This window comes from Epinephelus lanceolatus, chromosome 12 (genome assembly GCF_041903045.1).
Source record: "Epinephelus lanceolatus isolate andai-2023 chromosome 12, ASM4190304v1, whole genome shotgun sequence".
Lineage (NCBI taxonomy): Eukaryota > Metazoa > Chordata > Actinopteri > Perciformes > Serranidae > Epinephelus > Epinephelus lanceolatus.
In genome coordinates this window covers 20,586,039-20,600,097 of record NC_135745.1, presented here as the reverse complement: position 1 = coordinate 20,600,097, position 14,059 = coordinate 20,586,039, and the positions used below count along the sequence as shown (strand labels likewise).

The following is a 14,059-nucleotide window of genomic DNA, read 5'->3' as shown; positions in this document are numbered from 1 at the left end:
GTCTTCATTGGCCCACACCCCTTAAGGAATACTTCACTCACAAAATATCAATTTCTAAATAAATTAGTCATGCTGTGTTACTTTGAATTTGTAAACTAAACTTGTTTTTTTCTCAGCCACTTCCATGGAAAATGGGAAACATATTAATGTGATTGACAACAACAAATGTCCGTTTACAGACCCTTACAAACTCTCACACAACTTGTACAGTAAAATTCAAGTCTCATTTATCCAGTCTTATGCTCAGTACATCTCAAACACATGCATTTCTGCAAAACAACAACAACAAAGAGTATTGTTAGTATTGGATTTTGGCTCTGAAGAGAGCATAGAGTAAGTGAAAATACATGTGTTTGTGAAGTATTGAGCATACAACTGCATAAGTAAGACTTGGATAATACTGCTCGAGTTGTGTAAGAGTTTGTGAACAAATGTTTTGATATAGTTTTGCTGTTGTTAAACATTGTCTTAATTGATCAATAAATCAAAAATGTTCACCATTTTACATGGAGGCATGCAAGAAAAACAAAGATATCTTCATGGATACAAGGTAACTCCACATGCCTAATTTACACAAGATGTTTGATTAAACGGTGCGATGTTGAAGTACTAACTTAATTATTTCTGTGCTGTAAATGATTTATACATTATATTGTTGATTTAACTAGGACAAGGTTTTAGACAGTACAATTTGGTCGATTGCGTCCTTTTTGAAAAAAAATGTTATGTTCAAAGAGGAAGTGTCCTCTGTGAATTTGAGAAGTGAGAACATTTGTGTTGAGTAAGAGGTTAAAAAAGTGAACAGGTGAAACATGCTTGCACAAATTACTCAGTAGACAAAGCAATCTGGCAACATGGAACTTAAACTGCGGGTCTGGAAATCCTTGGTGAATCAATATATCTGGCCATAACATTTTCTCTGAAGAATCTTTGGCCTCCAAATGCATCTTGTCCGTGCCTGGGTTATGTATCAAAATTATATCAGTATCACGATATGAGATTAGATATTGTCTTAGATTTAAGATATCGTTATCACAATCCTTGGTCATGTTATCCTTGTCAGATGTCAGTGAATTTTCAGTTCTTCTGAAGTTTTGACCATCGGCTCAGCAAACACCAGGACAGATAGATGTTGATAACTGCAAATTTGATTTTAGGACTGGCTACATGATGAGCATTAAAAAGAGATGGACAAAAGGAAAGGTTTAATGTTTAAAGTTTGCCAAAATGCAGTTTTCAAACAAGTGTAACACACTACACGGCCCCACTGATGTGTGCTATTTTCTTTTGATCAAGTGAAATTACCAGGGCAAACCGTTCAGTGTCCACTTTACACAATCTAAAACACATAATGCAGTTTTGAATTCTCAGCCACATCTGTTGAATACAAGCTTTCATCAAGGAGAAAACGCTCCCTCTAATAGTGTTCCTTTTTCTCCAGGTTATTTTACTGGCTCTAAATAAACCTTTTTTTAAAAAATCCATTTAATAAATAATATATTATGAATTTAAAAGATTAATCGATGTTCTTTTTTCATTTACATTATTTTTGCCTGGAAAAATAGTCGACTAAAAGTAAACACTCTAATATGCTAATCAAGCTGAGTAAAGATAAACATCTATATATACATTCATTAAACTTTCTCTTTAAAGTTAGAAAAACAGCCAAAACATTCAGTGTAGATACACAAAGGTTGTTATTTTCAATGTTTTTTTAATACAATAGTTTGAATTCTCATTTGCAATACATGTCTTAGGACTCAACTGGATTTCTAGACAGATAAAATGTCATCTGTAATATCTTCAAGGATGATGAAATGCAGCAATGGTATACTGTCTGTCTTAACTGTCTTTCTTATAGTCCAACAGGAATGTTATTCATTTTGCCAAGTTCAAAGTCTAGTACAAATTTCACAATCCTAGCAAGCATAGTACTTTAAAGTAAAATATGTTATAAATCAATGACTTTAATCAGTCAGTAAATTCTGGTGTCATAAAATATACAATTAAACATTATTTCAAATGATTACAAATGGAGATTTATATATCAAATAAGACATCCTACATCTTAAATTATTTTGTTCATTAAAGCCAGTTATTGCCAGCTACATTGAAACATCTCTCATTTCAAAACAAAATGAAATTCTTGTCAGAGTGCCATCAAAATTACATTGTACATTGTATGCCCCAGTAGATTCTGCTGGTATTTACATTACACAGTTAGAACAGGTGCAGGGTTCTCCTCTTCTGCATTTGCTACCAGTTTCTTGGTGTCGACCAGACCAGGCTGGAACCGCTCATTGTTGAAAAAGAGTGGATTGTCAAAGGTTGAGAACTTTTCAGGGATAGGTAAGCGGCGACCAGATTTCTTGAAGAGAAATAAGGCGATGACTGTCCCTATGACGATTGCAGTGATGACCAGCAAAACTACCAAAGTGATGTGGCCACGGGTTTGAGGTTCCATCGTAGGAGTTACTGTATAGATTCAACACATAGATTATCAGCCAAAAGAAAAAATTTATAATTATCAGTGAAATTAAAAGTAGGAGGAGATGTTACTTACCCGTTGTCCGTGTCCCTTTTAATAGTTCTAGATATTTAAAGAAACATTAACAACTTAACAAAGAATGTATAATTTCTGTCATGTCATTGACTTCATACTTCAGTATCAAAATCAATAAATGCATTTATTTTTGATTTAATATGTGTTTCAACACTTTTTTTAAAAACACATTCCTGTTATTGTAAAATAATTCCTTTAATTCAAACTGAATCCTAACAACTGTGATGATCTCACCTTTGGGTGCTTTGCAAATATATCCTCTGTCATACCACTTTTGGCCAGTTGTCCACATCCCATCTGTAGCTCTTATGGATCCAAAAGTGTTTCTCCCATTTGGACTTTCACCCCAGTTAGTATAGTCCAGGGGGGTTTTATCCAACCACTGCCAAGTGCCTGGGGACGAATAAAAATTCTGTGAGTTTCTTTTCTTGTAAAGTTTCTTTTTGTACCAGATTAAGTTTATTTAATTTGATACTCAATATCTTTTCTTTCAGTTTGCACAGAAATAATATTTTGCAACACATTTTTTTTTCCAAATGTGCCTCTATAACCTATAACTTAGTATTTCCTTTATTATTTTTACTTTGTGTATTGAACCCAAAGACCACTCGGGAGCAGCAGAACAAGCTGTAAACACAAAACTAATATGTTATCACTTTTATGTAGTTTGTTATGACCAAACACGTTAGCAGACAGTTGCCCAACAGCAAATACAGAACAACATTAGCATTGCAGATGTGTCACTGGCTATTGGATGAATGTAAATCCAATGAATAGTTTCCTCTTTGCTGTGTTTTGACTGAGGGAACTATATTACTTAAAGGTTCTCCTGTTTGTGTACAAAGCCCTTAATGGTCTGGTCCCATCCTACATCGCAGACCTTCTATCCCCCTATTCTGCGCCCAGGTCCTTCAGGTCAGCTGACCTGGGGCTCCTGGCTGTCCCATGCTCCAGACTTATGCGCAGGGCTGATCGTGCCTTTGCTGTGTCTGCCCCCAAACTGTGGGACAGCATCCCCCTCCCAGTCAGATCCGCCCCCATCCATTGACTCTTTTAAGTCCAGGCTCAAAACCTACTGTTATTCAGTAGTGTTTGAGTCCCTCTGTTGTGGTCTTCCCTGACACATGCCTGTGTGTGCTGTGTCTATAGATGTGTGAGCTGTGTACCTGACAGTTATGTTATATATATTATTCATATAACCTGGAGCTTAGCACGCTTAAAAATGAGGAGGTGACACCTTTACTCCATTCTGAACTACAAAGTGTAAGATGTGGAAAACCCTCAGCTTTCTGGGATCCACCATCTCCCGGGATCTAAAGTGGACATCAAACACTGACACGTTACGAAAAAAAGGCTTAGCAGAGGTTTCTGTGCTAGCTCAAGAATTACAACCTGTCTGAGTAGCTACTGATACAATTGCAATAGTCTGTTCTCTGCACAATCATCACAGTGTGGCCACCAAGGACAGGAACAAACTATAACGGACAGTCACGACTGCAGAAAAAATCATTGGTGCCAACCTGCCCTCACTTTGGGAATAATACACCTCCAGAGTCACAAAATGAGCAGAAAACATCCAACCCAACCACCATAAAAAATGTTAGGACTATACATTTCTGTAAACCATGGATACGTTACATTTGCAGGTTATCATGTAGCTGATACATTGAAACTTAATGTTTCAACACGCTGTAGTTAACATGTGGTCAGGTTTAGGCACAAAAACTTGGTTATGGTTGGGAAAAGATCATGTTTTGGCCAGAAATACTCTATTTGGGGGGCAGAATCCTGTGTCTATGAAAAATAACCCCTTTTCCAGGCAGTCTCCTGGCGGGAAAAGAAGCAATGTCTCTGTAAAAAACAACCACGTTTTGGGCCACACTCCCAGCAGGAAAAGCAGCTTTGTCTTGGTAAAAACAACTGTTCGGCCCTAAAAAGCAGCTGGACAAACAGGGCTGGGTTGCTAAAAAAGTCATTGGAATAACAGTGACGGGTTGCTTCAAAACACCCACATTTGGTGCCTAAAATCCGCTGGAAACACAGCAGCACACAAAAACAACAAAAAAACATGTATGTGTATGTGCACGCATAGTGTATTTGGCCAGTGAGGCTGATTTGGGTTCATTCTCCATTTGTTGTTGACCAAACATACTGAAGTTACCATGCCTTTTTTCAGTTCTCTATTAGGTAGGAAATTAATAATTAAGCTACTTTTGTAACGTTTATGTTTCAGAACATCTGTTTAACATAGTTTTCCTTATTTATGTTCAAGTGTAGCTTAATGTGTCTTTTCATAAAAGATCAGACAATGCGACTGTACCTCTGTGAGTTTTATATAAGCCGATCCAGAAAGATGATTGGCTGTCTCGAAACATTTGTATACTGCTTAGAATGAATGCTTGCTCAGAAGGATCTTCAATGCTTGCAAGAGTTCCACCTTTAGAAACAAAGTAACAAACAAGAAAACAATTTGTCTTTAGTAAAAGCTAAACACAGCTGTCTGATTCAGGATATCGATTATACCATACATGGAGAATCTTTACCATGTCTTGCACAGTTAGTGGTTGCTTCTTGCCACTCAATCCTGTCTGTAAAAATGAGGTAACAATTAGCCTTAAATGGTAGCCAGCTGTTAGTCCGCCGTAAGTATCTGGGTTGTTCTGGGTCTTCAGGGCAAAATCCTGGGAAATCACTTGGCTCTGTTGGTGGCACATCTGTGAATGAGAAAAACTAATCATTATTTAGTACATGCTTTCAAATCCAACTGCCGTAAGCACCATTTGACAATATTGTATAACAAGAAAACGATGTCACATCTAAAGCAAAGTACAATGGGAACACATGCAACCATGTTCCAAACAGGTAACATCAACATATATTCAATTGAATACAATACAGAGACAAGATATCAATGTTCAAACTGACAGCTATTGTTTTTTGTAAATATGCACTCATTCTGAATTCAGTGCCCACAACACATTCCGAAAAAGTTGGGACTGGGCAACAAAAGACTGGCAGAGTTTGTGTAATGTTTGGAGCAATCCACAGGTAAACAGGTTCATCAGTAACAGCAAGATACTCTCAAAATGTAATATAGTACATATCACTAGATACCTTCTATGAAAGTTACAAGTTACTTACAATATTACTCTCTGTGTAGAGAAATAAGTTACTTATTACACTACTTTTGCGTTGTTTTCACCAAAATGTCCTCAGAAGAACGAATAGGCATTTTAAATGAATGGGGGTCATGTTGTTTCAAAGCAGGTAATGAAAACACAGAAGCTCCAGGTTGTTACAGTTTGTTTCAAATCCTGTTGTGTGCAGGTCTGACCCATTTATGCATTTAAATTCAGTGGTTTCCACTTTGTATTAAAATCCCCTGCTTATATTTATAATAGTGTAATGATATAGAGCAAATACATAGCCTAGAAACCAATACCCTTGGACACGGGACGGGCAAGCAGAGGATCAAAGTCTATAATTATGAGATATAGATCAATATCTGTGGTCCTGTCTCATGAAACACAAACAAATGTTGACGCTGGCAAAACAAACAGAATGGCGTGCAATTAAGTCACTGTGACGAGTACAAATTAATACACTAGAGTTGGAAGACCCACCTGCTACTTTCCTGTGTGCCGGTCGGCTACGACAGCACTGGAGAGAGTTATGCATAAGAATGGGACTGTCTGCTAGCATTGCTTTTCTAGTTGTAGGGGATGTTAATGGAAACATACCTAACATATAGGCTATGTTAGGAAGAGTCGGATAGGAATTTATTAAAATTTACATAAGCCTCACCTGTAGACTTCATGCAAATGCTGCTGATGTTCCGATTGCAGTCAGCAGTTTCCCACTGTCCTTGTGTGTTCGCAAACACACAGTCTCGGTTACTGCGTGGTTCCCATCCACTCCAGTAGGTTGAGGTCATACGCCAGCCATCAATATATCTGAAATATCCGCCAGTCTGACAGCAAAGATTGATCAAACATCATTAATTCAAAATATGGTCCAGAGTGCTACATAATCAGCAAAAGCATTGAAAACATTTTGCCTCTTAAAAGCCAAAAATAACATAAATGTACTTTTTGTAATTAATATTTATAGTTTAAAAATAACTTAATTTCAACAATTACAGAAAACAGTTCTTAGGTAAGAATCAGTTTGAGAGGCCATTTGCCCTGTACCTCCTTTTTGTTCAGTCCAATCCACAGAGGAGCTTCGAGATTCAAAGCTATCAGCTCAGCATACAACTGTGTCCATGTGTTTCGCAGGCTAGCCAGTTTGGCACCATCATCTTCACAGTGCTTTTTGGCTGCATTCCAGCTCATTTGTTGAGTTACAACCTTGATAGAGTCATTAAATATTTTGACATAGCCTGTAGGAGTTGTTGGTTCAGGGGAGTCTGGGAGAGATGGGTCTGTTTAGGGTGAGAAATTAGACAAATTTAGTTTTTCAATTCATCTTGAAAGCAGGATTTCTCTTGTATGGATGTTCAAGAGTTATTGTCCTTTTTTGCTTTCCTGAGAAGAATAAAATTACTCACTTATTCCATTTCACTGTCCTGTTTGAATCAGCCTGGTATTAAAACCCAGTACAACTTGTCTTAAATTTGCACTGTTGAAATCATAATCTTGATCTCTGGGGAATGTTGGCACTAGAATCTACATATTGCAAGTTTTGCTTTGACTTCCTGTGTACACTATGTGGCACTAGAAAACACACACTAAACACACATTATGTTGCTGTATATAAAGCACACACCACACATATAAATTTCAGGTTATTTTGTCAGTGGGTGGCAAAATAACCTTGACTTTAGAAAGACATGTAGAGTCTTATCAAGCATAAGAAATTTGGGACAGATTGGACAGTGCAACTATCTGTTTCAGGTTGAAATGCACAAAATAGCTTCAATGCCAAAGCAATGTTGTTCTGGCTTTTCAACATTAAGGTCTTAAGATTGTTCTGACCAAATTTGACATAGGTCTGATTAATCCTCAAGGGAGTTTAAGTATAAAACAAGTCAATTTTTGTTGCCAGTAGGTGGCGCTATGGCTATAACCATCTTGTGGCTGGAACTCCTATCAAGAATAAGAAATTTGGGAAGGATTGGACAATGTACACTCACAATACATACAAGAACTGTTTTATAGTGAAACATGAAAAATGGCTGCCATGCAATGGCAACATCATTCCACAAAAACTCAAGATTTGAACAGTTTTTCATCATTGGGTCTTAAGATTGCACTGACCAAATTTAAAGTGGATGTAATTAATTCTCTAGAAGGAGTTTGTTAAAGTACAGTGCCTGGAAATGCCCCAAAATACACAAAAACTCCACAGGCAGGGTGGTGCAGTGGTTAGCACTGTCACCTCACAGTTAAAGGGTTTTAGGGTTTGAATCAACCAACTGTGCCCTTCTCTGTGGAGTTTGCATGTTTTTCCTTTGTCAGCGAGTAGACTTGCAATGATTAATCGGCAGTGCTCGGAATCGGGCCAGATTTTACGTGATCGGCCGTGACCTGTGACCACCGGTCAGTCTAAAATATGCCGATTTAAAACGCTGGTCAAACTTCTGCCGCGCTGCATGATTGACATCGTGTAACATGAGCCGCTTGAAATTGACGAGGCGTGTGTCCGCACGCTTACTGGCAGGCGCATTCTGAAGACCTGTGTGAAATTTCCACAGGAGATATTTTTACTTTTTTGTCTATTCAAGAAATGACCAATAAATGCTGTACACCAATAATTACTATTTTATTTATCTATGTTTTTATTTATGTATGCCTTTTTTACTTATTTATTTTAATACTATACCTGAAGTAATATTTGAGCAAAAAGGAAAATGTTTCTTAACCTGTGTCACTGTTTTTGTTTGTTTGTCTGAGATGATTATTGAAAAGCTGGTTGTATCTTGGTTGAAATGATCTCATCAAGAAAAGATAGAAAATACTGCAATATCTTGTGTGCTGTAAAGTGGTTTGAAAAAAATGAAATCGGAATTGGCCAAAATCAGGATTGGCCATCCAAACACTCTGCAAATTGGAAATCGGTATCAACCCAAATAATTGTAATCGGTGCAAGTCTATCAGCGAGGGTTTTCTCTGGGTTTTCTGGCTTCCTCCCACAATCTAAAGACATGCAAGTTAGTGTCACCTGGGATAGGCTCCAGCCCCCCCCCCCCGGAATGAATGAATAAATGAGTACAGTGCCCGGACATGGACAAAAATCCACATAAAATCCTTTAAGGCTGACTTTTGTTGAGTTTAGGACAAGTGTCTTAAATGTGTTTCAGGCCAAGGACCTCTTAGCTCAAAGAGGTACAGAGCAGGGACCCCCTACTATATATATTTTAAAAAACTTGGCCATGAGATAATTCCCTGAATATTTTCAGGGCTTCTCTCGTTTGTGTTTGCCTGTAACTGCTAAGTCAGAAGTAGTTGTAGCATGGCTAGGTGCGTTAGCCTCCCTCACTGAACTTTTGCCGGTAGTTTCTAAGGTGGAGGGTGTGACAAAGTCTCTTGTTCAAAAAGTTACAAAGTGATCAGTTGGGGCCCACAAGAATGTCCATACACAGTAGTAGGTAGTGCATAATACAATAGTACATAAATGTTAGCTTATTATTTTACCTTGCCATTATGAATAAGCACTGCACAGTGAGCAATAGCTAGCGTATATGTTTGCGCAAGGTTTCATGGGTAATAGTTCATATCTATGTACTAGTTCTGTGACCATCTAAGCCCCTCAGCAAATGGAGGGTGAGTTACATTAGTTTTATGCAAATAATGTAGATTATTACATTTAATTTTCACTATCCAGTCATGCTAAAATTTAGAATGTCATATCATGCGCCCAACACCATGTGCCATGCAAATACTGGTTGAAATTTATTGTGCAGCTAAGATAATTTTACACTAACAGGTTTCCTTTGTGAACAACCCTTAACATTACGTGCAGAGTGCTTGGTAACATTAAATGGTAACATTAAATTGGTTGACTAAACATTAAATCATATAATCCCAAATTCAGTTTGCCAATTTTAAGTAGATTGCAGCTTACCAATAGTTGTTAAATTTACATTCTGGGAGTGAGTAAGTTGAGAGTCATTCTGGCCTGTCAGCATGGCAAAGCACCTTGTAGAAGAGCTTCTACAGCTAAGGTACATTGGCAAACAATATAATCTGTATATATAGTAAGGCTATTGAATCGTGACCTTTTTAATTTGAATACTCACATCTGATCACAGACTCAAACTTACAGGGTTTATAAGTAGGTTTGATTATTTTGTAAGTAAACAGGAAAGAAATTCTAGCATAGAACTGTGTCGTGACATGGATGTTTTCTCTGTTATCTTGCAGCCCAAGGGAGTGTTTCTGATCCTGCCCACAATGTGCCGAAATCTATTTCAGGTAGAACATACCATCTGTCAACACACTGGTAAAGTCTGTAGTGGATTGTTGTTATTATAAGAAAGTACTCCTACAATTTGTATATTTGTTCTTGCATCTGTGTACATGAAAATAATTCCTGTGTGTGCCTTGTCAGCTTACATGGGCTGGGTACCTTTATGTAATATAGAGCTGTCAGTTACTTTCAATGATGTGTTTTGACAAACACTAGCATATCCAAATTATGAGACCCAAGGACTTGCAACACGTACTGCCTCTGGCTATTGCCCCAACTGAAATGTAGTTTAGCAAGGAGTTCCTAAACTTTTCCATGCCAAGGACCCTCAAATAGATGGAACAGAAACCTTTTGGTGTGGAACCATAAAAATAAAATGAATTTTATTTCTATGTGTGGAACCTTATGCTGTGTCCACCAGAGAAGAGGCAATAGAGGTAGGGAAGTGAGGAGAGTAGAGTGTATTTGGTTTGTAGCCTGAAGCTTATCTGAACAGACATTACTTTATATTCTACTGTTTAGTAGTACATATTTTCAGTGTAACGTCATGATGGTCAATATGAGAATTTATCAGCAGTCAGGTACAAGTCATATGACAACCTGTGGAGAGGTCTAACATTAGTTGTGGTTGCAGCCATGCCAGTGGTACAAAGGGCAAAAGTCTAAGTGTATCTTCAAAAATCAATGATCACAAAAAAATAAAAAATCATGTCTGTTTGAAGTTACAATCAGGTGTGAGGTCTCCTGAAGGTTTATCTTGGGATTAAGGCAAAGATTAGATTAATAAACAACTTTTTAGGTCACTGCTTCGCTAGCTTATCAAAAAAGTGATTAGCCGACCCAATAAGAGAACGCACATGAGGCACACAACTTTCTGTGTGACGCAGGACGTGAGGTAACAACCCTGGGTGAAACCCGTGGTTTTAGAGAGTCTCCCAGTGATTAGGTTATGCAAATTTGCATTTCCTAGGATAGCGAAAGCATGACAAGTCTTACTTTCCTTCTAACTGGCTAGTATTCCTTGCCTTTGTTGGCTGGATTGGTTAGGTTTAGGCAAGAGGAGTGGGACTGGTTAGGGTTAGGGTAAGAATGTCAGGGTAAGCCAATCGGCAGAGGGTCATGCCTTTGCTATCTTAGAAAGCACAGATTAACTTATAACTTAGGGTATGGCTCCAAGAGAGTTTTTGTAAGTCTTTAGATGTAAAATGTAAAATGTAATATATCATGATGGCGACTTCATTTAAAAATTTGTAGAGGGCGCTATTGAACCATTTTGTCACACCTGGGTACGCCACCCATAAAATATCAAATTTTCCACCCGCTCTGATGCGTGTGCAAAAAGTTGTGAGTTCCTGAGCATCTTAAACGCCTCAAAAATGCATTCAAGTAAAGGGCTGAGGATAGACTCACCAACATTTCGAAGACAGATGTATCCATTGGTGTCATTGCAGTTCTTTTTTATCCACTTTCCAATTCCACTGGTGGTGTCAGTAGTCATCACAGCACAATTTTTCTGGTAAAACACAGCAATTTTGAGGTAGAGGGCAAAGTATGGTACGATCCAGGTTAATGACAGCACCTTTCCCATGAAAAATTACTATGGTCTTTTTCATGGAAGATATTTTGACTTGCCATAGTAGAAATGGCACAGGTGTAAATAATAGAATTAATGATGGTCAAACATTTAGATGCTTTGATTTCAGGTTCCTGGTATCAAGGCAGGCTTGTTTACTGTCACTTGAATAGAACAGAGACATTGTTACTGGTATTTGTAACACCTGCACTGATTTTATTTATTTAGACATAGTCATATTAATATATTCACAAAATAACCAATAATCCAAGTCAAGACAAGTAAAGTTGAATTGTATATGTGTCAAGAAGTATTACCTCAGTACGTGATGGCCGATGAAAATGGTCATAATCCATCTTCAATATAAAATAAGGATGTCAGAAATTTGTATGAATACACAAACAGAAAATATATAATAAACAAAGTAGATGCATATAATTCATCAAAATTGTAAACAAAGAGACAAGAGACACAAACGCAATTTGTCATAGAAGTGTGATGTGTGTCAGCTCTAAGTCCACACAAATGAAGTGGTATTGCACATTATGATCAAAGTATATAAAAAAGTTTTTACCTCACTGTCATAATATATGCTGTGATAACTGTGAATCATTTGTGTCCTCTGCAATGGAAAACCAGGATGTCAGAAATAATTCACAGTACAGCCCAAAAAATGTATTATAAACAATACAGATGCATATAATTGATCACAACACATAATAAAGATAGTATGTACTTGAGGCATAACCTCAGTTTTTTAGCCCCTAAGTTGACATAGTTAGGCCTCATGTACAGTAAACATTTTAACTACCCCAAAAGGGTCTTTAATCACTCCAATTAGGATGGCGATGCTGCATCAGAGGAAGATTCACATTTTCATTAGAAACAGTTATCAAAAAGTAGTCCTTTTTTTTGTATTTCAGCACATACCTCTTGTACTTGATAATAAAAAAATATCACATTGTCCACTTACCTCAGTACCCCAGTAGCTGTATCGCATTGGTCGCCCATCAGTCCAGAGAAATGGAGTGCCACGTGCACTATGCAAACCAATCCACAGGGCTGTGGTAGGTGGCTTGGCCAATTTAGAAGTCAAAAACACTGAAAATGTAACACATATTGATCATACCATTGATTTTTTTATTTGTTCCCCAGTTAAATATATAATATCGAAATAAATTATAATAAACTACATATTTCTCAGATGTCCTTGATCAGTATATGGGTCTTCTTAAACTGCACAATTAAAGAATGCAGAAAACATTACCTGAATGGACAGTGGTTTACATTTTACATGGTAATACCCAATGTTGTGACTGTGGAGCTTTAATGATAGCTAAAGTAGTTGGTTGGTCAGTCAGGTGACTCAAGCCAGTTTAGTCTGATTCACTGCTAGATGCAGCATGACAAGTGGAGATTCTGTGGTATGTCAGGCACTATGGCATTAGTCGGCGCTAATGGGCACCTGTTCAGTAAATTGACTATGTTCACCCTAGTGAATTAGTGATTTTTCAACTTAGTGTGGTTTAACCTCATTTTTTGCCTTAGACTTTTCTTGACGTCCTCCAGGAGAAAATTACTATGGACTGATAATCTACAAAGCAAAACAACACTTAACAGTGCCTTTTTGCAATTTGTATAAAACTCCTACTGAAGGATAATCAGTGTTGCAGCATGCCACTCTCATTCTGCTTTAGAGACTTCATTCAGTTATAAACTTTACCATATGAATATTTGAGCTTCCTTCCTCGACTTGTCTTTAATCTTGTGTTCATTGCTGACAGTATAAGTCATCATAAATAATACCTGTCATCATGTCTTCATGCCATGATATTATGTGGTAATAAGAAGGCTATTAGGTTAACTCAAAAGGCGCTCAACATAGTTGGCAGATGAGCGACCCATGACATGCAGCAAAGGGCCACAGGCTGGATTCGAACCTGGGCCTCTGCGGCAACAGCCTTGTACATGGGGCGCCTGCTTTGCCCACTAAGCCACAAATTTTAATGGAAAAAGGGTATGAGCCAGCTATTGGGCAATTAATTCAGAAGGAATTCTCCTACCCTTCCTCTCTCTATCAAGACTATTTTGGAATGGCACGGTCGTATCCTGGACTTAGCCAACAGATGACTATAATTAGTTTCAAGAAATAGAAACAAGCTAGATTGTTTTCTTTTTCCTTAGTGTGGAATTATGATGGGTTTAGTCAGGTCTGCCTCCAGCGCTGACACAGTGCTAAAATAAGGAGTGGAGATAGGTCTGATAATGCGAGACTAGTGTTTCACAATCTTTCTGCCGTGATCCCTTCTGATTTATTTTGTAGTATAATGTTTTATTTATGTAACTGATACCTTGTTAAATCCCAATTTAATGTCACTGTGAAGTAATTATTATTATTCTGGATTACAGATATCACAAACCACATGTTCAACATACTATAACTATAACTATAACTTCCAGAAGACTATTTGACATGGGCGTCACGTCTCACTTAAGCATTTGAGAACAAAACA

At 37.5% G+C, this 14,059-nt stretch overlaps 1 protein-coding gene across 1 annotated transcript in view; it reads right to left on the bottom strand.

Moving 5' to 3' along the window:
• Nucleotides 1-1,678: 1,678 nt before the first annotated feature.
• Nucleotides 1,679-14,059, bottom strand: part of LOC117272327 (macrophage mannose receptor 1-like) — a 29,691-nt gene continuing 17,310 nt past the window's right edge. Inside the window, exons 22-32 of the mRNA XM_033651187.2 lie at nucleotides 12,520-12,647; nucleotides 12,121-12,168; nucleotides 11,864-11,902; nucleotides 11,384-11,486; nucleotides 6,754-6,986; nucleotides 6,368-6,533; nucleotides 5,107-5,277; nucleotides 4,884-5,000; nucleotides 2,798-2,956; nucleotides 2,564-2,590; nucleotides 1,679-2,475 (exon numbers count right to left, since the gene is read on the bottom strand). Coding sequence (XP_033507078.2) covers nucleotides 2,213-2,475; nucleotides 2,564-2,590; nucleotides 2,798-2,956; nucleotides 4,884-5,000; nucleotides 5,107-5,277; nucleotides 6,368-6,533; nucleotides 6,754-6,986; nucleotides 11,384-11,486; nucleotides 11,864-11,902; nucleotides 12,121-12,168; nucleotides 12,520-12,647 — 1,454 coding nt within the window. The 3' untranslated portion in view covers nucleotides 1,679-2,212. The remainder of the gene's footprint in view (nucleotides 2,476-2,563; nucleotides 2,591-2,797; nucleotides 2,957-4,883; nucleotides 5,001-5,106; nucleotides 5,278-6,367; nucleotides 6,534-6,753; nucleotides 6,987-11,383; nucleotides 11,487-11,863; nucleotides 11,903-12,120; nucleotides 12,169-12,519; nucleotides 12,648-14,059) is intronic.